At 39.9% G+C, this 24,868-nt stretch overlaps 1 protein-coding gene and 2 long non-coding RNA genes across 3 annotated transcripts; all 3 read right to left on the bottom strand.

Annotated features, from left to right (window-relative positions):
• Nucleotides 1-5,736: 5,736 nt before the first annotated feature.
• LOC122980368 lies at nt 5,737-14,886 on the bottom strand. The gene is made up of 3 exons (XR_006403033.1): nt 14,434-14,886; nt 8,926-9,020; nt 5,737-7,622 (listed from the first exon to the last, which is right to left on the bottom strand). It is a non-coding gene; the product is annotated as an uncharacterized LOC122980368 (long non-coding RNA).
• Nucleotides 14,887-15,464: 578 nt separating this feature from the next.
• LOC122980369 lies at nt 15,465-16,220 on the bottom strand. The gene is made up of 2 exons (XR_006403034.1): nt 16,035-16,220; nt 15,465-15,989 (listed from the first exon to the last, which is right to left on the bottom strand). It is a non-coding gene; the product is annotated as an uncharacterized LOC122980369 (long non-coding RNA).
• A 2,099-nt stretch (nt 16,221-18,319) lies between these two features.
• rbm15b (RNA binding motif protein 15B) lies at nt 18,320-24,403 on the bottom strand. Its single transcript, XM_044348300.1, has one exon. It carries the CDS (start codon nt 23,873-23,875, stop codon nt 21,359-21,361), a length of 2,517 nt encoding a protein of 838 aa, XP_044204235.1. The 5' UTR covers nt 23,876-24,403; the 3' UTR covers nt 18,320-21,358.
• Nucleotides 24,404-24,868: the final 465 nt, after the last annotated feature.

The following is a 24,868-nucleotide window of genomic DNA, read 5'->3' on the forward strand; positions in this document are numbered from 1 at the left end:
ATAAGATGATGAATGTGGTAAATATATACCTGCTGAACATTTTACCACTGTAATTATGCCATACTAGAGTTAGCAGTTAGCTCCAAACACCGCTGTGCCTACATGCAGCCTCACTTAGCCGCTAACATTGCTGTACTCTTTCTTTCTGGTAGATGCAGTAGAGTAAAAGTCAGGATCACCAAACTCAGTAGGATTATTTCTCTGGGCATCAGTGATGTTTGTACCAAATTTAATGGCAATCTATCCAATACTTATCAAGTATTTCAATCAACACCACAAAGGTCATCTTCTTGGTGGTGCTGGTGAAAAGGTCAGGCTCACCAAAGTCACTGAGAATAATTGTCTGAGGAACATGAACATTTGTACAAAATGTCATGGCAATCCATCCAGTATAGTTGTTGGGATATTTTAGTCGGACCATAGTGGTGGAAAAGGTGCACACTGAACATAATCTGACAACATTTCCCACAAAACGTAACTGGCAAAAGCGATATATGTAATTCCTCAATGGCAAGGTTGGAAAATTAGGTTGATGCAACACCGAGAGTGATCAAGGAAAAGGAAATATAAACACAATTTACAATAAATCCTTCAGTATTCTTACTGTAAAAGTAGAAAGGATGAAAAATAAGTACTGTCTGTCTTCTTCTCTAAGGAATGAATAAATCTCAAATACCAAGAATGAGAGGGCTAACTAGATAAAAATCATAGCGGTGAAAATGAATACATCACTTTATCACCATCTGTGTGCATATTTTTTTTATTAATACAATATTGTTACACTGCATTAAGGCTGTGAAAAGATTTTCTAGTCACTTCTTTTGCCTCATGCTGAGGTAATGAGTATATGGGTGCAATCTTTTGGACCGATGACTCCGGGAATCTTATGAAGGATTTTCAGCTCTCTAATATGCAGCGGTGAATTTTATTCATGGGGAAAATGGCCTGGAAAAGCTCAAACATTTATTATGTCTCCTATAATGACTCATTATGGAAAGCAGTGTGGTTCTGCCAGCCCTGTGAACTTCTCATCATGTGTTAATATAAGAGTTGACCCCGTTTTTTTTATTACTTGTCTCATTCATCTGTACTTTTCTCTCTGAAAGTGTGTGAAGAGGAGCGCATTTATGTATTTAACAGGACATTGTTTACAGATGTATCATCACAGGTATAGTTGTGGACAGATGTGAACTGACTGGGTTCAAGTAATTTCACAGGATATTGATTCATGGGAAAAATATTCCTACTGGGTTTTACAAATGTTATTCACCTCTGTTAGATATTTAAGTCCCGAAAGAAAACAGCAGTGAATACAACTGAAAATGTCAAGATACCTAAAGGGTTAAGAGTGAAGAGGATTTTTTTTCTGCATTAGTCTGGTAACTATAAGTCTTCAAATCTTACTTAACAGAGCAATTATCTCCTAAATGACCACCAGCACATTGATGAGAGGGCCTGAACCAATCAGCTCTGTGACCACTGAGTGTAAACTTCATCTATGGTCTTCTCATTAGTGCAGGTAGTCTTGCTTTTAATTTGACAAGTTTACATTATTAATTCTCTACTTGACATTGTGGGTGTATGTGATGTGCTGTTGTGTATTTTGTATGGTGTGTCCTGTGTGTGTTTTGCTTTGTACTGTTTGTTGTTGTGCTGCGGATGTAAATCAGCTTTGAGCTAACTCCGGTGCAGTGCATCTTTAATGTTAAAAACTGTACACTGTCCCAATAAATAAATACAATTGGAGCATCTAGCAGCCGTCTGTAGCACTTTAAGGTAGTTCAGCCTGAAGATGTGGTAGTTGCCACTTGCTTGAAACATTGAAAGGTCATCAGGAGGCTGTGTTTTCTTTTTAAGCAATTCATGACACTATTGTTATCTTAATTAGCTAGTAAGGATGTGCAGAGGGTGTTTGTATTTGTATCTGTATTTGTTAAGGCAGCAAAATTATTTGTATTTGTATTCGAATAAAAGTGGAAAGAGGCTTAAAAATCCTGTTTTTGTTTTTGTTTTTATTACGCTTTTAATTTTAGAAAATTAAAGTGTTATAATAAGTGTTCATGAATAAACTACTTTATGAAGGAGGTCCCCCCACCAGGTCTTGAACTGGAGTCTCCCAGATCATAGACGACTGCGCTGACTACTGAACTAAAACTTTACCCATCACCTCATTGCAGACAGACCTCTACCTATTTATACACCCATAACACACAGACAGCACACCATGTAACGTGTAGGGAGGAACTTCAAAGGCAATTATTGCTTTGTACTTTTCATTTATTGCATATTTTTTACAACCTAACTTTGTGGAAAGGAGAAGAGGAACAACAGGTTATGGAGAGTCTCTTGGGAGCACTTCACTTGTGTCAGTAGTTCAGATTTATCTCTGGGGAACACCCCCAACTCCAGGAGTGATGTCCAAATAAGGAAATGTGCGTCATGTAGCAGGTGGATGTGACTCCCCTCGTTGAGACCTGCTGATAGACGTCACAGCGGAGCAGAGGAGAGACACTGAGATAGCGATGTAACCGACCTGCACGCTGGTGTTTGACATGGTTTTTCTTTCCGAAAACAAATAATTTTTAAAAATATTTATGTGAAACAAATATTTGTAACACTATTTGTGCGCTGCAGAATAATGTTTTTGTATTCAGGCACACCCCTATTAGCTAGCTAGCTAGCTACAGCTGATCAAATCTGCTGGACACAGTTGTAATTTCAGCCGACAAAATCAACCATCGCTAGCTAGCAGTTAGAAGCTTCTTTTAGCTACATCTGTCTGAAATTAAAGTAAACCTGCTTCTATCATCACTGTAAACGGCATTAATATATGCTCAACTATTTCCTTTCCTGCTTCTTCACAGTCCCCTGTACTTTCTCCTCTTCCTCCCTCCTCCTCCTCCTCTGCTTCCTATCCTGTAGACAGCACTGACATTTAACCACCGTTCATCAACAGCTAAACTTATCTCTCTCGGGGCTGGTTAGAAGTCCCTCGTATTGTTCTGACTGTACATCATGCTGTGAGCAAGCAGTCGCAAACTCCTACTCCTTCCTGCTCTTCCACTTTTTTATACATCCTAATATATTCCTTCTATCTGTCATCTCTTTTCTTTAATATCATGCTCTATATCTCCTCCTAAGTCTTCTTTGCGTTAATGTCCCCCCTTCACCATCTATTTCTTCTCCGAGCTCCTCCCCTCAGAGCTGCAGACAGCTGTGATATTTAACTACCATTCATCAGCAGCTCAGCCCGTCCTTCTCCAGCCTGGTGAGGAATCTGTTGTGTTGTTTTGTTGACACGCCTCTCTGTGAGCAATCCGTCTTCTCCTCCTACTTCTTCCGGGTACTCCTTCCTGGTTTCCATGGCGTCATCGTGCTCCTCATCCTCTATGGAGACCCAAACTGTTCGGTATTATATACATTTTTTAAAAGACGTTATGATTTAAACAATAATATGAATAAACTGTGTGAAAAAATTAAACAATAATTAATTAAATAATTTAAGAAATGGTTATTTCATATTTCATATTTAAGATCACATGGCATGGAGTGCAAACAGAACATATGATATAATAATAACAAAACAATTTCACACAGCATGTCTAAAGTACAACAAATGTTACTTAAACAATGGAAGGACATTCTTCAAAAAGGCACCTAATTTACAAATAACCTTTGGCTTATCTGATTGTAATAACAACATTAATTCATACTGGTATTTTCCCAAATTACACTTTCAAATTTTTTTTATTGTTTCATAATGTCTCTTTTCATGGCAGCGGTGTTATCACCAGTCACGACCCTTCACTTTAAAGGATAAGGCTGACAATTTTCTATAAATAGTTTCTAATTGGCAACAAATCTCATGTTTGGATCTAATCCAACAATGAACTGATCTACTAACAAGTATTAAAAACACATCAATGAGTCACACTGCTGCACTGGATGACATGTTCCTTCATTATGAAGCGTTTAGTCATTTTAGTTTGTTTAGAAACGGCTCCAAAGACTAATGACAGTGATCATGTTTTCAGTCTCCAGAGAGTCGTTCTGTTTACAGAGTTCGCCAGCTTGTTGTGCTACATATCACAACCTTGTCATTTTGTACTACACTGTAAATTTCTCAAAGAACTTCGGTACAAAATACAACTACAAAAAAACAAAAACAAAAGATTGAGCAAGTAATGTCATAAAAATACTGAGTGCAATGAGAAAACTGTTGACATTAATAGATTGTCACTCATATTCTTTGTTTCTTGTCTTATTTGGATTTGGGAAATAATCATGCTGTCGGTTTTGGAAATACAGTTCCTATGATGTTTTAGGGGATGTAAACAGGAAGTATATACAGTATAACATTGTATAGAGTATATAACATTGCTATGGATTCTCTGAGTTAGTTGTAGGCTACAGTTTGAGAATTTGACTCACAACAAGCTCAACAACTGCTACCAAATTGAGCTAGCTAGCTCCTTTTAGCTGCATCCTCTTCAGCTCTTTATTCTTTTCCTCTACCAACAACTCTTCCTCCTTCATCTCATCATCGTCTTTTGCTCAGACTCATTCCTGCCTCATCCTTCCCCTGCCTCTCCTCATCTTCTACCAATTCTTCTTCTCTCTCCTCTTTCCAAAATAATCTCTTTGCACTTAGCCGCACAGTCCTCCTTTTGTCTGCATCATTTCTGCACATATTGTTTTCCTTTCTCGCCTCCTGTTCTAATCATCCTTAACCTCCTTATCTCATTTAGGTCTGTCCCTATCAAGTTTTTTTTTTTTAGCTTGGATCAGGATCTGAGTCCTTTAATAAAACTGAATAATCCGTCGCTATATTGTGTCGGATGTCTTCATGATATGAAAGAAAGTTTAACGTCTTTTACTTCCAAAATGATGATTAAATACACCTGGGCTATACGCTTACATTTACTTAAGTTAAAAAATGTAGGGGCAGTTTTAGAAAAAAAAAACGAATTACAATGCATCTCTTTACATTAACATAAAACACAATACGTACAAGACACAAGAGGGAAAGTGACTTAATCAAGAGATTACTAAAGAATTTCAAAACACATAAATGTACCTGGGACATAGCTATTGTACTAATGCAAATAAAATATATACATATATATACATAGCAGCAGAATATATGCAATGTTGATTAAATATGTATGTGACATGTTGAAATAACAGCTGTGGCTACAAAACTTGGCACAACTCATTTTTCATGCGCTATTTGATCCAAATACTGAAGGTCCAAGAGCTGTTAGTGAGTTCACACTTAGCCAAGTTAAACTCTAAATGTTTACTGAGTGGAGATTTATCGCTGAATTAAAACTGGCTGCACCACAAACTAGTTGTTACATAGAGATGAATCTTTATTAAATATTTACAGCTAATAACTGCAGGTGGAACTGCTGTGTTAGCTAGCTGAACAAAATGACTGCTAAAGCTAATGTTAGCATGCTAATATTTAAGCCATTTATACTGAGGAGTAAAAGAGGTAATATGGAATACAGTGACATATCTGACCTGACACTTTACAATTTCACAGAAAAAATACATTAACTTCAAATGACAAAACTTTATGCCAATAACGTTACACTAAATGACCAAATAACATCAATTAGCATAATCTGATATTTCCCTTTCACTGTAAACTGCATGAATACTATTAACTCTAAAACACACATGTTTCTGCAGGTATACAGATATAAATAAAATAAAGTCACTCACAAAGGATTGTTTGGTTTATTTAATCTTTTGGATCCTAAAATTGTTATTTTTGGGAAGTTATGTTACAGATCGTGATGCTACAGTCACTTCCTGTTTACATACAGTAGTTGGTTGCTTCTTATTTGATGGTGGTACATTGATTGATTGATTGATTGATTGAATTTTTTGTTTAAGTGTCCTGCACCTTTCTGGTGCCCATCCCATATGGGCTTACAAGACACTATGGTGATGGTGGTACAAATGTTTCCTATTAACCAATTTACACATTACCAAAGTCTTTACTGGCATTTCTTAAGTTTTAATGGTGTAACTTGATTTAGTAAATCGCTAGTTTGAAACTAACTAGTCGTTATTAAGAACTTTATGTACAAACTTAGTGATGGATTTACAAACAGTCCAGGTTCAAAAGTATTAAGATGATCAGCTTATTATTGATCTGAAATGAAAGTTTACAGATGTTACAGTTTTTTCCATCATAGAGGATCTTTGTATGGGTTCATCCAAAGACAACAGCCTGGTTTAATTTTGGCCTTTCATCAAGTTACTCACAGGATTAACGTTAATTAGGGACAGCTGATATAACCTGCATCTGGAAAATGATCTTCACCTAAAAAAGCTGCTACCTGAGAGTTTTGTACCTTAAACTTACCTTAACCTTAAAAAGTTTAGAAACCTGTTAACAGGTTCATTAACGCAGCAGCTCAGCCAATCCGCATATTTTTGCCAAATCAGGTGTCAATACTCGCACTGGTGCTCTTAATAATTCTTCACTTAAGTACGCAGTAGTCATTTTCACTATATTTACTACCTTAGTGGATACTGATGCATCAAAATATACCTGGATCAACCTGATAATCTTTCAGGATCAGGGCATCGCTATTACTTTTTCCTACACATCCCTTTCTCCCCTCCCCGTCTTCATTCAAAATCTTTTTTCCTCAAAACCACTTATGTTCCCTCTTCTGCTTCTTTTCCGGCACAATCTTCAAATCGTCCTCCATTTTCTGTCCTTATGCTCCTTCCTTTGATCAGTAGACTTCTACCTTCCTTCTCCTCTCTCTTTCTCTGCCTCTTATTTCTGTTTCATTTCCTTTTCTTTAGATGTTTACCTATAACCTCCTCCTCTTGTTTTTTCTGTCTCCGCTTCATTGCCTGACTCCTTTCTCCAGCTTCTTCTTCTGTAACCTCACCCCTTTCCTCATCTTCTTTTCCTTAAATTTCACACTCTGGAGGCCGTTTTGGAAAAGCTCTGTTTCCGTGGGAGAAAAATGCAGTTTTAGTCTGGACGGAGGAATAAAACAGAGAGATTTAGCCGGTTTACTGTGGACATGGTCTCATACATCTTATCCCCTTCATCCACCACTTCTTTTCTATCTTCTCTCTTCACTCCTCGATCATCTGTTCTTTCTTTATATCTCCCTCCTCTCTCATCAACCCCCACTCTATCACAGGCAGCTGTGATATTTAGTAAGCATTCATCAGCATCAGCAGTAAATCCATCCCTCTTCGGGGCTTGTTAGAAATCTGTTGTATTGTGTAGCTCGTGCACCATACTGTCAAACAAGTAGTTTCACTGCTTGGGGGGCTACATTTCATAGGAGAGTTAATTCAAAGGCTTTCTCAGTTCAGAAAATGTCTTTATAAATCGAGTCCAGTTGTTTCATACAACAGGAAGCACAGCCTCCTCCTCCTCCTCCTCCAAAGCAGGGGGCTCAATTGTTTGGAAAAATTTCAGTTCCTGTATTTCGACCATTGACCACCAGATCTGGCTGCGTTATCGGCTGCCGCTCCAGGTGGTGTGGAAATGTCCATCGCTTATTCAAGTCATGAAGGGGGAAGCGGGACAGATTCTCTGCTACTTCTGTTTCTGTTCATCACATCACAGCCAACATCTAGTAAGAAACAGGACAAACACAGTTCATTAAACCTCTGTTCTGTCCCCTCCTGCTCTACCTTATATAGAGGTCTTTACAGGTCAACAGACCTGACTCGGACTGGGTCCAAATTCTAGGTGAAATTGAAGGTCAGATAGGTGGAATGAATCTCATGAAGTTAAGGGACATGTGTATGTGTATGAACACATAATAGTGTCTTCCTAAATGCATGTCTGTATTTGTTTCTTGCTCACTGGTTAGTCTGTACAACTGCCCACCAGTCAGCCTTCCTTTCCTTCCTGTCTGTCTGAGTCTCTGCCAACCTCCTATCAACTTGTCTGCTTGGTCTAATTACTAAACACGACTAAAGGCCCATTCAGACAGGATGAACATTACAGGGGGAGGTGGGGGATGATATATCCACTGTGCTCCTCTGTAATTAACTCATCGTTCCGGATGACATTTTAACTACAGGGAAATGACAGGATCTGGTCCGTAATAGACATGAACTTTCAGCAGGACAAAGGCGAAAGCCTCCCCATGAGGGCGCCAGAGTTAAAGGTGAGACAAAGATACTGCATAAGGTGAAGAAGAGTCAAAACTCATCATCCCTCTTGGAGTAACTCAGTCAAATGTGAACACACACATGAAATACATCTCGATATGATTCAGTGTGACTTACATATCATTATCTCTGATGTGCATCGCCAATAAATCTCCATAAATCCACTTAGGAATCAGAGACAAAAAGGCAGCAGAACCTGCCTGAGAATTATCACATTTTTAAGTTTTCTTCAGTATCAAAGTAATCCAGTGATAGTTGTCTGTACATCCATGTTACACTGCAAACAGGAGCTGCTAATAGCTGATTCAGTAGACTTTTAAAGGTGCAGTGTGTAGGATTTAGTGGCATCTAGTGGTGAGGTTGCAGATTGCAACAAAGTGAAAACCCCCCTCAACCTTCCAAGCGTGTAGGAGAACCTACGGTGACCGCGAGACTCACGAAAAATTCGAAAGGCCCTCTTTAGAGTTAGTGTTTGGTTTGTCCGTTCTGGGCTACTGTAGAAACATGATGGTGCAACATGGCGGGCTCTGGGGCCCGCTCCCTATGTAGATATAAAGGGCTCATTGGAAGGTAACAAAAACACAAGGATTCTTATTTTCAGGTGATTATACACTAAATAAAACATACTTATGGATATTATATTCCATGTCTGTCCGTTCTGCTAGATGCTATTAAATTCTACACACTGCACCTTTAATTGACAAAATGTAAACAAATGGTGTAAAAAAGTGTCTGAAAGAGAACAGCAGCACCTACCTGTAGCTGACGTTACAACAGCACATCTGATGGGGTTTTTCTCTCCTGATGGTTTTATTTTTTTCAGTTGTCATATTGGCTCTCAAACAGGCCATCTGGCATATAAGAAAAAAACATTTTTGACTTCCTTCATTGTAACACAAAAGTCAAATTTTCACATTGAGCTGATCATAAAAGGTTGAAGGAACAGCAGCTCTTCAAATGGAAACAACTCAGAGATCCACTTTAAAATACGAGGACGTCAAGCCAGACGATGATGATATAAATTACACAAGGAGCGTTGACTTGATTGCAGCTATAATGACTACCAGGGAGCCAAATACAGAGAGGGACTGGATTAAAATCCCTGACCAGCAGGTGATGTTAAAATCATCTCACCATCTCTAGAGATACAAAAGTCTACAGCCATGCTAGCAGCTCTGTGACGCTAAATACTAACATGTTGACAATGACACTAACATGCTGATCTTTAGCAGGTTTACCATGTTCACCATCTTAAATTTGCCTGTTAGCTGAGTTTGAAGGGAATGTCTTCAGGTTTGAAGGTATTTAGTCATACAGCAAAGTATCGGACATATTAAGTAATTGACCTGATGATGGCACTAAAGTTATTACAGTTCATCCTGTGGGGAACATGAATGTCTGAACCAAATTTTGTACCAATCCATCAAGTAGATGGATATTTTGATTGATATTTCACTACTTACGGGAAAACTTTGACCCGTTGGTGGCAGTAGAGGGATTCATCCTCTGGGGATCATGAATGTCTGTGTAAAACTCCATGGCAACCCATCCAACAGTTGTTGAGATGTTTCAGTCTGAGCCAAACGGGTGGACTGATCATCAGATCAACATTTCCAGGCTAAAAATGTGCTGCAACAAGAGCTGAGGAAAACTGCAAGAAACCTGGAGGATGTGGCGATCGAGAAGGAGAAGAGAAGAACCAGAGAGGCAGATGAAGGGAAAGATGACATGAGAGAGGAAACCACTGCTGTTGAGTCTGCCGGTGTAGATTTCTGCCGTGTTGGGAAAAGGAAGATATGTGTAGATGTGGGAAAGCTGAGAGGCCTGTTGGCATCTATGACAGGGAAATATAGAGAGGTTTCTAGAAGCCTGCTCTCTCTATTGATTCTGTGTCCTGGTAGATTTCATTTGATCACCGCTGGTTCTGTATTAGATACCAGAGCCACCATTTAAACTCAGAGCATCCCAGGAGGGTTTTCTGTTCTCTGACTTCAGTATTATAATATGTAACTATGGTATGATGGGTTTTGAACGTGCTGAATATGTGTAAAAAATGTCTGAAAATGATGGAGTGCAGATATAATAACTGCAAATAGTTTAGATTTAATTTCAAGTTTCATTTTTTTTAAATTTTACTTTTACTATTTATTTATAATCTAGTTCACTGGTTCCCAACCTTGTGAATGGACGTCAGTGTTGGAGAGTTGGTCCATCACTTTGGTTCAGACTGAAATATCTCAATAACTGTTAGATGGATTGCCATGAAATTTTGAATAGACACTCATGTTCTGATTCATGTACGATGGATCCTACTGAGTTTTTCCTCTAGCGCCAGCGTGACACTGCAGTTTTTGCTTCAGAGTGAAACATCTCAACATTGATTGGTTGGACTGGCCAGACATTTGGTTCAGACATTCATGTTCCTCTCAGGATGAATCATAATGACTCTGATGATCCATTATTTTTGTCTAGCACCATCTTCAGGTCAAAATCTTAATTTCTCCGTGTGGCCCCGTAGTTATGACGCTACAGCTGCAGTTTGAGTTCAGCCAGGTACTTGGTAAGTCAGTAAACATTATATCCTCTTATCAGCATCTTAGCATTTCGTTGCTTTCAGGGGAGTTCAGGTCTCTTTTAGGGGAGCTAAGCCCTCAGCTCCCCCATAGTTTGAGCACTGCATTTAGCTCAAAGCACCACTGTGCCTAAATCCAGCCGTACTGAGCTGTTAGCATGGTTGTGGACTCTTAGTCTTGTTAGCTTGACACCCTTCATAGCCACATGTAACCCCTCCTAACAGGTTTTGCTTAATATTCTTGTGAGCTATAAGCAGTTGGATTAAAGAACAATGATTGTTTCATGTTAATTGTTTTTAGAGGCCTGAGGAGGTACAAGTATCCAGTAATTTGAAAGAAAAAAGATTCAATTTGTTTTTCCTTTTTATGTCCTCTTAATCACTTCACGACCCCTCACATTTATCTTGCAACACCATTCTGGAGGTCAGATTAAGGGACCGCTAGTCTGTTTAATTCATAAAGGATTTTTGGTGTGTGCTCTGCAAGCCGCTGTTATAACCCAATACAAAACTGGACTTAAAGAATGAAACATGGGAGTAATTCAGACATTTCATTAGAGCTCTATAATGTATTATTCCACTAACACTTCACTTAAACTACATTTTATTTATTTAAAAGCTATATTACTGGGAATATTTATTCAAAACACACTTTAATATGAACAGTGCATCTTGATAATTTCATTAAGGAATGCACAGCACATTTCTACCACTTAATATATTCACTGTAAATACTCTATCTTTACTTATTTTTATTTTTATCAGGGTCATTTGGGGAGGGTAGTCTGGCACTGCTTACTCCTCCCATTGATTTGAACCTGCTAATGGATTTCATTGGCCCTCCCATGATTCCACATTAATATTTCATCAGCCCTCCATTTCCACCACCACCACCAACACCACTGCTGTCGGATTACTGCAAACAGGAGAGCACGTGTGTGTGTGATGGAGATACTAAGGTTGTGTACAGCTGTATCGGAAAGGAAGGGAGGCATCGAGAAAGAAAGATAATGAGGGAAAGACAGGCAGAGAGTTTTCATAATCAAAGGCCACACACTGAGGAAACTCTGAATCACCCGCCGAGCATCTAATGAGTTGAATTTAGTCTATTGATTCTGCAGCAGCCTGGTTTTCCACTGCAGGGCCAAGATGGGCTTTTTTTTCTGGGGCAGGAGTAACACAACGTTTAATATGAGCGATGAGAATACAGCTTTTAAATATTGGATACTTTAATTTTTATCTGAAATTGTAAACCCCCAAAAGATGTACATACTGGAACGTTTTTGAAATTACACAGCTTGAAATTGACTGCTAAAATTTCAGTGAGGGGAATTCAGACCTTATAAATTCAGTAGATGGTTTTCAAAGTAAAATATGTCAGTGATTAAGTTTCACAAATATGTATTCAGTTGCCTTTAGACGGGTTTCTGAGCGCCTTCGTCAATGAGATGCACACAGGTGGCAGAAATCAAACCAGAATGACTGAGAGCTTATGAGAAGGTCAACATGTTGACAAGTTGTTTTTTATGCCTTAAACTGCACAAATGAAGTGATTGATGGAAAATGTTCATTATCCCGTGAGGGAAACCTCCCAGTTAGCTCAGAGTGCAGAATTAGCTGTTAGCTTTTAGGTTTTACACTGAAGCTGCAGGAAGAAACACTGAACTATGTTACTGTTTGTTTAATGAAGAGTGACGTTTGTCAGACTCTGATCAATACTTTGGTGATCAGTTTGGTCTTTAGGTGGAAAATGCATTGTGTTGTCACGTTCATCATTTTTCAGAGTGGTAACATTATGAATATAACCAGAATGAGTGCATCTGTATTGTGCATGCTAACATTACTTTATTGTTTTCATGCTAATGTTACTTAATTGTTTTCATGCTAATGTTACTTTATTGTTTTCATGCTAACATTACTTTATTGTTTTCATGCTAACATTACTTTATTGTTTATATACTGTTACCTTATTGTTTTCATGCTAATGTTACTTTATTGTTTAAATACTAATGTTACCTTATTTTTTCATGCTAATGTTACTTTATTGTTTTCATGCTAATGTTACTTTATTGTTTATATACTGTTACCTTATTGTTTTCATGCTAACATTACTTTATTGTTTAAATACTAATGTTACCTTATTGTTTTCATGCTAACATTACTTTATTGTTTAAATACTAATGTTACCTTATTTTTTTCATGCTAATGTTACTTTACCGTTTTATTGCTAATGTTATTGTTTAAATACTAACATTACTTCTGTGTTTTTAGCTTATGCTGCTGGTTGAATGTTTTGGGACTCAGTTTATTTCTCTCTACCTGTAGAGTAACTTTGTGTAGCTTGTGTTAGCGTTATCACTGCAACTAGCTGCTGTTTCCCACAGGAAAATGTGTCCCATTAGCTAGCAAGAGCTAACAGATATCTATCAAAAGTGGTGTAGAAATGTGTGCCTGCAAGCTTCTTTATTTCTAAATACTGAAAATGTCCATATATAAGCTACCAGGACATTGTGGTGATGTATTTCCTGCCCCCTGCTGCACACGCATAATTGATTGATTGTAAACAGGAAACCTGTTAATAAGATTCAAATCCTTATGGCTGTTTGGCTGGAATTCATGTCTGACATTTTTGCTTAAAAAGTGACTCAAGTAGTTAACTAATTATCAAAATAGTTGCCTCCCCGCCTGTCAGTTTCAGTATATTCAGGCTTTGAGGTGATTTGGAAACCAGTTTGCCAGTTTTGGCTGACATCAGTGTCTGAGTGAGTTCAGTCTCAGTTAAATCCTGTGGAAGCTCTGAGTCTTTTCCGCGGCTCTCTGTGTAGTGGAAAGATTAGATTAGGTGACTGCAGTCTCATGTTTGAGTCATCACTGTTTCCTTTTGCTTTGCTTGTGCTGCCCCCGTGTGTTTAAACGGAGGGAGTGGACACAATAACATGAACACCGGTGCTGGATAATGCAATCCAATGCAACACTACAAACTGCATTCTCTAAAGGTGCTACGGAGGTGATTCATCAGCCGTCTGACAGTCGTAGGTTTTATTACACAGCTGCTACAGTGGATTGCATTATAAAGCATTAAACCATGAACCAATGGTGGAAAGTACAAAGGTACTGTACTTACGTTGCTTTTTTAACATTATACTTTATCCCACCAAAGTGCAAGACTGTTTGACCAAAGCTGATTATTATTAATATTATTATTACTGTTGTTCCTGTAGATTAATATTCTTTATTTGTAGAGCTGCAACAATTATTCCATTAATCAATTAGTCAATCAACAGTGAAGTAATCAGACACTATCATGTTGATCAAATAATCGTTTTAGTCGTTTCTAAGCAAAATGCGCCAAAAATTTGCTGCTTTTAGCTTCTCAAATGTAATGATTTATTGCTTTTGTTTGTCATATTTGATCGTGAGTTTATTTTCTTTGGGTTTTTGACTGTTGTTTGGGTTAAATAAGATATTTAAAGATGTAGCTTTTGACTTTGGGAAGTTATTTTCACTGTTTTCTGGCATTTTATACACAAAGCAACTAATTGATAATGAAAATAATCATTAGTTGTAGCCCTAATTATTTGCATACACTGTTTATATGAACATTTACTTTCAATTCTCTTTTTCTCACTTTAAAGCTGTGGAGATTTCTTACTTAGTAGTAAAAGTAGCAATCAGAAACAGGAAACATTTACCTGTACACCCGGCTACCACATGGCTCAGTCCTGATACGTCCCCACCATCGAACTCGCCACCAGTCATTGCAGTGTGGAACTCTAAAGCTCGATCAGCATCCATGAATTGTCTTGCATTCGTTATAAGCTGTTATGAACTATGATGTGACACAGTTCTGTCATATCACACGAGCTTAGAGGTAAAAATGTTTTTAATCTGGATTCATCTCGACTATTTTTACAAATAGAGGGTACTACATAGGAACAGACTGGGGGACTTCAATATTTTATTGAAACATAGTAATGTTTAACTGAAAAACTGCCACAAGTAAATTTTACCTTGACGGTTTTCATGTTAAAGTATCAAAAATTATAGAACTCATTATCATAATGGCCCGGTTTAGAGTGTTATATTTATCATATACTGATTACAGCTGGAATATCGATACTGATCCGTCAATGTGTGCAAGTCAACGGCATTGATGGAACAAATTTTAACACCTTCAACTGCAGTATTATACTGTGTAATCTATAACAATGGTAATTTATAAACTGATCATGTTTTATGTATATAATATTGATCTGAAAAGTAGATTTTAGATAAATGTAGTGTAGTGGAGTAAAAAGTAAAATATTTCCTTATGAAATGTAGTAGAGTAGAAATTTTGAAATTTTACTTAATTACAGTTCTTGAACATACTTGGTTACGTTCCACCACTGCTTTAGGTGATAATTATTATTATTATTATTATTATTATTGTTATTATTATTATTAGGCAGTCCCAAAACATGTGCAGGTGTGATCCAATTACATCCAAACATCACACATGGAATTCCAGCTGTTAACCAATACATTTCCCTTGTAACATCTGGGTTAATATAAAATCTACAAGTGAATTTTTAATTAATAACCTGATGAGAAACACATGAGGTGATTTCCCAGTTAAAAGTTCTGTTGTTGTCTATTTTCCTCATTTAAATAAACCAGTATGATGATGTATGAGATTAAAACATTAAACATGTTCTGACAAACAGCACGACTCCATCCGGTCTTAGAAAGAGCATAAAATGTTTATTACATTTCTTTTTTTTTCAGAATACAGAATACATTTTTCTATGTCGACACAAAAACAAAACCAAAGAGGGAAGAATCTGTGTACAAAAAACCGATTGTCGTCATGGATTTGTTTTCCTCCTGGTCTGTGTGACGTCATCGGTCGTAACGCGGTGCGTCATCACGTATTCACAACTTCACGTTCATCGGAGGCGTTTGTTACAAAAAAAGTTGTTTTTTTATTTATTATTTACTTGTGTATTTATATAATTGGTGCAGTGATGAACATTCAGCGATGTGTGCGCTCATGTCCCCCCCCCCCGCACCCCCCTCGACTGTTACATTACGTGTCTTTAATGTTTTATTTCTCTGGTCGGTCGTCGTCACAGTTTCAACCTCTCCGAGCTGTTTGTGTCTTTAGAACAAAACTCTTATTTTAAATCAGAAAACACATTCAAACCAGAAATCCATAAACAGATGCAAAAATGTGACGACGGTTGTTACCAGCGGTGGAAGAAGTACTCTGATATTTTAATACTTCCAATATAAAAATAAAAGTCAAAATCACAAAAGTATTAATGGTACTGATGATGCAGAATGGCTCCTTTCATAGTTACATACATGATGAGATTATTATCACTGAGGCATTCATGTGCAAGCTGCACTTTAATATAGTAATATAGTATAATAAATGGTTTATAACACACTATAATGTAGTTGTTAACATCTATAAGTGTTTATTAATGTATTTGTCAATAACTATAACTCCTCCTGTGAGCTCCCAGAAGTCTTTGCTGCTGTATAAACAGATAATAAATGACAATATAGGAAAACACAGCTGTAATAATATAAAATGTCTCCATAGGAGAAGTTATAACAGTTGAATACTGGACATTAATAAACACATGGAAATTATATCTACTTATAACTACATTATAGTGTGTTTGTATACCGCTTATAAAAGCTAAATACGGAGACTTAAAGTAGAGTTTTACCATTTTTAGCTACTTTATAAGACGTTTAACCTGCAAAACCCTCAATTTTATGAATATTTTCTGTCCATAAATGAGTCCTAAAATCTTGATTTTGCAGTGTAATACAAATATTTAAACCTGTTTTCAAGTAAATCAACTCGTTTAATTCTAGAAAAGAGAGTGTGTGAGAGAGACTGAGGCAGGTCGTGTCTGTTGAAACAAGATGATTTACATTTAAAACAGGTTGAAATATTCTTCATCACACAGTCAGACATTCTTCACTGAAACTCAATTCCAAACTAATATGAGTTGATAAAAGGGATTTTTTCACTGTTTTAAATGCTGATTATATGTCTTTTAATCTACTAAATATAAGGTGTACTAACAAGTATGGCTGCCAGATAACTGAAGTGGAGTAAAGTGGAGTAGCAGAACGTTTCCACCGCTGGTAGCAACAGTCACATGATGTCTGTACGACTGAAAGACGGTTCATCATTCATTGATACAACTAGAGCTGCAACAATTAGTCGATTGGAAGAAAATTCATCTAAAACTATTTTGATAATTGATTGTTTGAAGCAGAAATGCAAAATATTTGCTGCTTCTCCTGATCTTACATGAAGGTAAACTGAATATTTTTTGTTTAAAACAAACAAAACGAGACGTCACATCTTGTTCTCTACGATCCTGTGAGACGGTTTTCATTGTTTTCTGATGTTTTACAAACCAAACGATGAATCGATTTAGATAATAATCATCAGTTTAACGATCATCAATCAATCAAATAATCATTAGCTGCAGGTGTGATGTCCATTTAAAACAGTGATGCTGCTTTTTTCTGTATTTACGGTAAATATTATTTTGGGAGATTTTCACCTAACCAATGAAACTTAAAGTAGTTTTATCAGCTGTTAATATGTAATAATTAAAACGGCCTCGTCCTCTGCTTCCTGATTACATCACAGAACAGACTCTGCTTATGAAAAGATGCTTCTGATGCAATTTCCTCATGAACAGTGACAGAAGCAGACACACTTTCAAACCTTTTTCTGGCTTTTGTGAAACAATAAACGGAGTAAAACGGTGTCGTCTCACATGTTTCAATTCTTAAACAACATTAGTTCAGGCTGGTGAAAAGCTCCAAACTCTCACACACACACCGATGACGCTCATTTCCATGGCAACAGAGGAACTCCATGGTTGCCATCTTATGTGTGCAGATGAATTTACACTTTTTATTTGAAATCTCTAGTCTGATATATCTCATTCACACTGAAATCTCTGGGTTTTTTCTCTTAAACTTACTTAAAATGAAGTCAAGGCCAGTTCAGTAAATATTAAATAATAATGGTGTTTTCTTGCTGCAGAGATGAAAACGACAGAAAGCAGGAAGTTGCTGCTTAAAAACACAGTGTTGCATCACTGCAGCTTCTCAGTTCAGCAGAGGATTAAAACAGAACTGTAAATAAAAACATCAATAAGATATCTGATGATTCTGGGAAACGTTTTCTGCTGCTGAACATGAAATATCGAGTTAAAAGATGTTTCTGCAGACATGTATTTATCCTGCAGGAGATATTTCTAGATTAACCTGCAGGTTATTTTCTAGATTATTTGACTCGAAGCAACAAAATATAAAATATATCTCAATAAATGAGAAGTTTAACACAAGCAGAGGGTGAGAGGAAGCTTTCTGGGAAGGTTTGAAGTGTTTGGATGTTTCTAGAGGTGATTTAATCAGAGACACGTTTGAAGTCTGATTTAAAGCGACTGAAGATGATTTAACTCATTGAACTGATTCATCGATTGACAGGAAATTAATCTGCAGCCGTTTTGATCACTGATGAATCGTTTTGAGTCGTTTTTTTTTTTAAACAATAACGCCACATTTCCTGCTTTCAGCTGGAGGATCTTAATTAATGCTTTTTCTGTTTTTATATCGTTATAAACTGAATATTTTTTGTCGGTCGGATGAAACAAAACGTTTGCAGACGTCACTTCAGAGAATTTTTTTTCAATATTTTCTGACATTTAAACGACACGACGGTGCAACTGATGATTATTTTCATTTGGTCTAAAACAGTAAATAGTGAAAAAGAGATCAAGACGTTTTTAAACGTTTTTCTCTATTTTCTGTCACTTTATAGACGAAACAACAAATTGATTACATGCAGCCGTGTTTTTGTCAATAAAATGTCAGAAAATAGTGAAAAACGTCTTCAAATGTTTTGTTCTACCAACAGTCCAAAAACCCAAAAACATTCAGTTTACACATTAAATATTCCTCACAGTTGAGAAGCAAATATTTGACATTTTCTCTTTAAAAACGACTAAAACAATCATCTCAATAAATCAATTCATCGATTAACTGTTGCAGCTCGAGCCTGATTCCCCCCCCCCTCATAAAAAAAAACAAGATAATAGTTGAAATGAACACTGTGGATAAACGATGTTCACATTAACAGGAAACCGTAGCGACGCCGATGTTTCTGAAGCTTAAAGTGACGACAGATGAAAAGAAGAAGAAGAAAAGGAGCACAGATGGATAATAAATGGATGGATTGATGTATTCAAAGTTGAATAAAAGTCAGTATACAATATAAAATCTGAACCCGGTAATATGATCCGACCTCGCATCCGTCATGTGACGCTTCAGCAGTCTGTGTCACCGGGAGGGAGGCGAACATTTCAGACGGACAAAATATAACTTTTTTTTTTTGTTTGTTTGTTTGTTTGTTTGTTTTTTAAACCTCTTTTCACGCATGCAACAACAGACCAAACACACCTTTCAAAATGAAAGAAAACAACTGGAATGGTTCAATTGATAAAAACACTTAACTATGTAAAATATACAGTCACAGGGGGCGGGGGGGGGCGGGGGGGGGGCAAGGAGGGGGGCGGGGGGGTCAGGAAACTACTGGCCGTCGCAGCTGGTGTGGTTTTTTTTTGTTGTTTTTTTCATTTAATTTTAAAAAAAACAACAAAAAACAACACGTGGCAACAGTCTCAACCTGTGAGCAGTAGAGGCCAGTAGAAGAAGAGACAAACTGGAGCTTCTTCCCCTTCACTTTACAGTACAATCACTTTGTATAAAACCTCCTATATAGTCCCACTGATACTGGATATACACAACAACAACAACGTAGTAAACCTGATAAAAGAAAAACAAACAAAAAAGGACAAATAAAGTAAACAAGCATATAAACGAAAACCCCTCAGTTTTTAGTGTTTGTAGGTTACAGCTTAGAGTTTTGTGCAGCTACATTTATATCCTTCCTTCCTTTAAAAGTGTTTTTCATTTACAGACCGTTTAAAAAAAAAACACAAACACAGATCCTCTTCAACTCACGACATCAACTGTGAACGTAACGACCGGCCCGACAGATGCAGGAGCTCTGAGCCCGCTGAATATGTTGATAACATCAATAAAACAATACTGACAGACCCCCAAATATATATTTATATATATATATTCAAAGAGTTTTTTGGGTTGCTGAAGCTCTTCCTGCTCTCTGGCCTAAAGCCATTTAAATAAAGTGACGATGAAGCTGGAAGAATATTTTGGCATTTCTGTTTCATGATAAATTATCAATATAGTAGAAATGTCCTGTTGATGGACTAATAAACATTAAAGTCTTAAAGTCTCCCTCCATTCAAAATAAACATGCTATTATTCTTCTTCTTCTGTGCAGAACGATACGTGTGTGTAAGAGGTGTAACGTGACGTATCTCGGTTCAGTTACTGTCAAAACATTTGAATGATTCACTCGCTCCGACGTGTGGAACGATAATTCTACGTTTTGGCAGATTAGCCGTAGCATGTTCACGGTTAGCCGGTTTAGCCCGAGCTAGCCTGTAGCGTCGCTGCCGTCAGAACGACATACGAGAGACTCACAACACCGTCTGAATAATTCACTGTTATTAAAATATGCTTGATTTGATTTGTGGTCAAACAGCAAATCATAAGAACCAGTTTAAGCATTGAAATAAAGTAGAAGTTTGGTCCCTCTGACTGATATATTATTATATATGACATCATTAGATTATTAATAGTGAAGCATCAGTGTTAGAGCAGCATGTTACTGTTGTAGCTGCTGGAGGTGGAGCTAGTTTACACTACTTTATATACAGTTAGACTATAAACCAGCATAAACCAGCAGTCAGCAGGTCACAACTGCAGCAAACTGTTTATAACTAATAGTGACCATCAATGAGTCGTTGTTGGATGTTTACATTCTTCAAAATAAAAGGGACCAAAACATTATTTTCTACCTTTCTGTTTTTTTTTTCCTGCTGTATCGAACCGTGACGCCAAAAACCGAGTTACACACATGTGAACAGTTACACCTCCGAGTTTAAACAAACGTACCTACGAACACGACGACTGGTCACATGACGACTAGTCTGGATCCAGCTGTGGTCCAGTACGCCACTAACTGACAGATCTGACTGAAATAATTAATCCAAGAAGATTATTTTTCTACATGTCTGGAGGGAATCTTTAAGAATTAATATTTGCACTGAAAGTAATGGACAGAAGAACAATTAAAGCAACCAGTAACTCTTTGTGCATATAAAGGAGACGTGTCAGTGTTGTTTTAAGACTTAAAATGAGAACTTATCCTTTAGAATCCTTGTTATTGATCAGCTGATATATACACCGATATATATCTGCAGTGAGCTGGTTGGTTTGTCGGTCGGGCTCTAGTGACAGTAGCTGAACATGAGAGAGAGGGATAAAGTAATAAGAGAGTAAAAGAGAGATATAGTGTAATTTGTTGTGTTTCACTTATAAGAATATTGGATAAAACAATAAAATGTATTTTTGTAAAAACAACATGGAAGTATCTGAAGTCACCGAGCTCCTTCCTGTCAGCTCGTCCTGTTTAAGTGTCTGTACACGTCTTCAGTGTAATAATCAATTAGTGTCGTTGACGATCACAATGACCATGTGCTCCTCGTCTAGATTACCCACAGTCCTTTTGGCGGCCTGCAGGTACTGCTGAGAGAACTCTCCGGGGGGGAAGGCGTACAGCATCGCCCCGGGACCCCCCTCTTTAGCGGTGGGCAGGCTCACGACTCCGGCCGCTTCCTTGTTCCGCAGGTAGGTCACCAGGTGGCGGAGCAAGCGCACCTGCAGTCCCGGCTCGGGGGCCGGGGCCTGGCGGTCGACGGGGCCCTGGAGGGCCAGCAGGATGGCGAAACCGTCCGGCCGGCCGAGTTTAATGCGTCGGGTCACCTCGTCGAGCCGGGTCTGGTCCATGCGGAGCCGCTGGGCGATCTTCAGCTGGCTGGGCTGGTTCTGGCTCTGCTGCTTCAGGCTGTCCTTCATCACGCTGCCGAAGAACGCGGCGCCGCCTTCCAGCAGGTACAGCTCCGTGGGGAAGCTGCTGTTCTTCAGGGCGAAGAAGCCGTGCCACGTTTTGGTGAGCGTGGCCTGAGCGAACTCCGACAGCGAGCTCGGCGAGGACGAGGTGTGCGTGTCTGTGTGGGTCGCCGGCGAGCCGGCGGCGATGACCTCGCTGTTCCGATGGTGGTGGTTGTTGAGGTGCTCGCTGGAGGACCTCTTGCTGTGGTGGCGGCCGGACGGTGGGTCTTCTTCGTTGGTGGTAGCGTGGCGTCCCCCTACGCCACTGTCGGGGGAGTGGTCTCTGGGCTCTGTGGTGGAGTCCGGGGCTCGGACTCGAGCTCGGTCCGGGCTCGCGTCCGGAGAGACGGCCCCTCCTGGACCTCGGACCCTGGACCTCCCCCTCTCCCGCTCCCTCTCCCACTCCCTCTCCTCCGGCTGCCGGTCGGCGGACAGACTCCTGCTCCTCCTCCTGCTGCTCCTCCTCTCCTCCCGCTCCTTCAGCCACCGCTCCCGGCTGCGGCTCCTCGCTCCTCGCCCGCTCCTCCCGAACGCCTCCACGCCGCCCGCCCTTCTCTCCAGGCTGCGGGTGGGGCTGGTGGGGAAGTCTCTCTCCGGCAGGGCCCTCTCTCGCTCCCTCTGGGCGGGGAGGCTGTGGGAGGGGGGCGAGGAGCGGTCCCTGGCTCCCCTCAGCTCGCGCTCCAGGCTGCGATGGCGGCTGTAGGCCTCCCCGAGGAGCTCGTAGTGGGAGGGGAGCGGAACAGGCGGCTGGTAGCCGAGAGGAAACGGGCGCAGCAGGCTCTCCTCTTTAGCAAAGTCCACCCTGAGCCGCCGCTCGGGGCCGCCTAACGGGAACCCCCTCATTTGGCCGCAGGCGGCCTGAGCAGCGTCCAAACTTTCATACTGAATATACGCAAAACTGTCCCCCTTCACATAGTCGATTTTCCTGATGCTGCCGAAGCGGTCGAACTCCCGAGCGAGGGCGGCCAGCGAGTTTCCAGGCCCGAGCCCGCCCACCCAGAGCCGGGTGGTGGGGTTGGCTTTGCCGTAACCTATCTTTATGGGGTTGCCACCGATCAGCCGCCCCTGCATGGCCACTTTGGCCCGGTGAGCCATGTCCAGGTTCTGAAACTTCACAAAAGCATACGCCCCGCCCTGCCCGCGGGCTGGGCGCTTAATCACAACATCCTCAATAATGCCGTACTTGTCAAAACTCCTCCTGAGTTCTGCTTCTGTCACATTACCATCCAGGTTTCCAATGAAAAGGTTGCTGGTTGCTCTCTGGTCATCCTCCGGCTTTAAATCCTCCACTACGGGCATTGGAGGAAAACCGTAGGGCCGACCCCTCTCATCCAGCATCCCATAATAATCCAGAAGCCTCTCCCTCTCCCTGCTCAGACTCAGGCTCTCCAGGGCGTAATGTCTGGCCCTAAGGTCTCTGATGCTGCTGGCTCCGGGCCCAGGTGGGGACAGAGAGCGCTGTCTGTAGGGGTACGGTGCGTGCAAAGGTAAATAACTAACGTCCGGCGGCGTCACGCTCCGCCTCCTGACGTACATGGGTTCAATTTTCAACTGCCGGTCCCCCAAAACTAACCTGGAGGATTTGGCGTGCCGGGCCTCCTTGGCGTCCTCCGGGTGCCGGAAGTTCACGTAGGCGACCCGGCCCAGCTCCGGTGTGTGCGACAGCTTAACGCTGACGTCCCCGAACTTCTTGAACTCGTGAAACAGCGCGTCCTCCACGTCCTCGTCCGACACCTGCGAGCCCAAGCTGCTGATGAGCAGCGTCTTGTACTCCAGAGTGCCGGGCCTGGCGGCGGGCACCTCGGCCGCAGCGGTGCGGAGCGGCGGGCGGCCGAGGAGGCTGAGCTCATGCCGGTGGTGGAGCTCCAGGGCGGTCGCCCGCTCGTCCCGCACCCGCGGCTTGTCCCGCTCCCTACTGCGGCTCCGGCGGTGATACCCGCGGCTCTCCGCCAGCAGCAGAGCCAGCGGCGGCGGCGGCAGCTCTTCCCTCCGCTCCCTCTCCCGCTCCCGGAACCGTTTACCGGCGGCCCTGGACGGACTCGCCTCTCTCCCGGCCTGCCGCTTCATCTTCACACGGTGATGGAGCTCAAACTTTTCGGTGCCTGCAGCGGGAATCCGGCCTGGGGAGCTGATTCCGTCGGTGTTAAGCAAAATAACGCGGCAGAGGACAGCTTCGGCAAAAGAACGCTACCGCTCCAGACGCTGAATACTTGCATAAATGTCGAAAAAGGAGGATAAACTCGTTTAAAAACATGTCAGCATCAGAGGGTCTGCACCGACGCCGCCATCTTGGACAATAGGAATGTGCGCTTTCCCTGCGGAGGGCGGACACCGCGATGACGCAATCAGCGGGCGTCATGACGTGTCACGCTTTATTTTGGACAACAAATGATTTTTTAACACAAAAACACTTTAAACTTATTCAAAGATTTTTTATCCAGCCTTGTATGGAGGCTTAAATGAGACACGGGAAATAAATCATTTACTATGATTAATTAAAAATAGATAAATAATCCTTTTTCTAATTTGTATAGCACCAAGATCAGATGAAAATAAACAATAACAATAAAAAAAAAAGTTTGATCATGAAATAAACAATAGCAATAAGCGAGAGAAAAACAGACAGTTTGATCACAATACAATAAAACATTATCAGTGATACCAGTAAAGCTAATCTGAATTAAAGCCAAATTAAAAAGATAGATATTTAATTTCTTTTTAAAAATTTCAAGGGAGTTTTTTGCTCTAAGATCCAGGGAAGGGTGTTCCACAGTTTAGGGCCATAAAAACAGAAAGCAGCCTCACCGGATTTCTTGTTGGACACTATAAAAGAAAGACAGTCGCTGATATATGAAGGTGCTGGATTGTGTACGGCTTTGTAGATCAGTAAAAGGACTTTAAAATCAATTTTAAAAGCTACTGTAATTTTCTTGAAGTTGTTTTCTAGATTTTTTTTCCCCATAAATTGGTTCTTTCAGTAATCTGAATGTATTTACTGTATTATTATTTGACAGTGTTATTGCACATTTAAAAATATACATGTTAAAATATTTTAATTAA

The sequence above is a fragment of the Thunnus albacares genome, chromosome 4 (genome assembly GCF_914725855.1).
Source record: "Thunnus albacares chromosome 4, fThuAlb1.1, whole genome shotgun sequence".
NCBI classification, from domain to species: Eukaryota; Metazoa; Chordata; class Actinopteri; order Scombriformes; family Scombridae; genus Thunnus; species Thunnus albacares.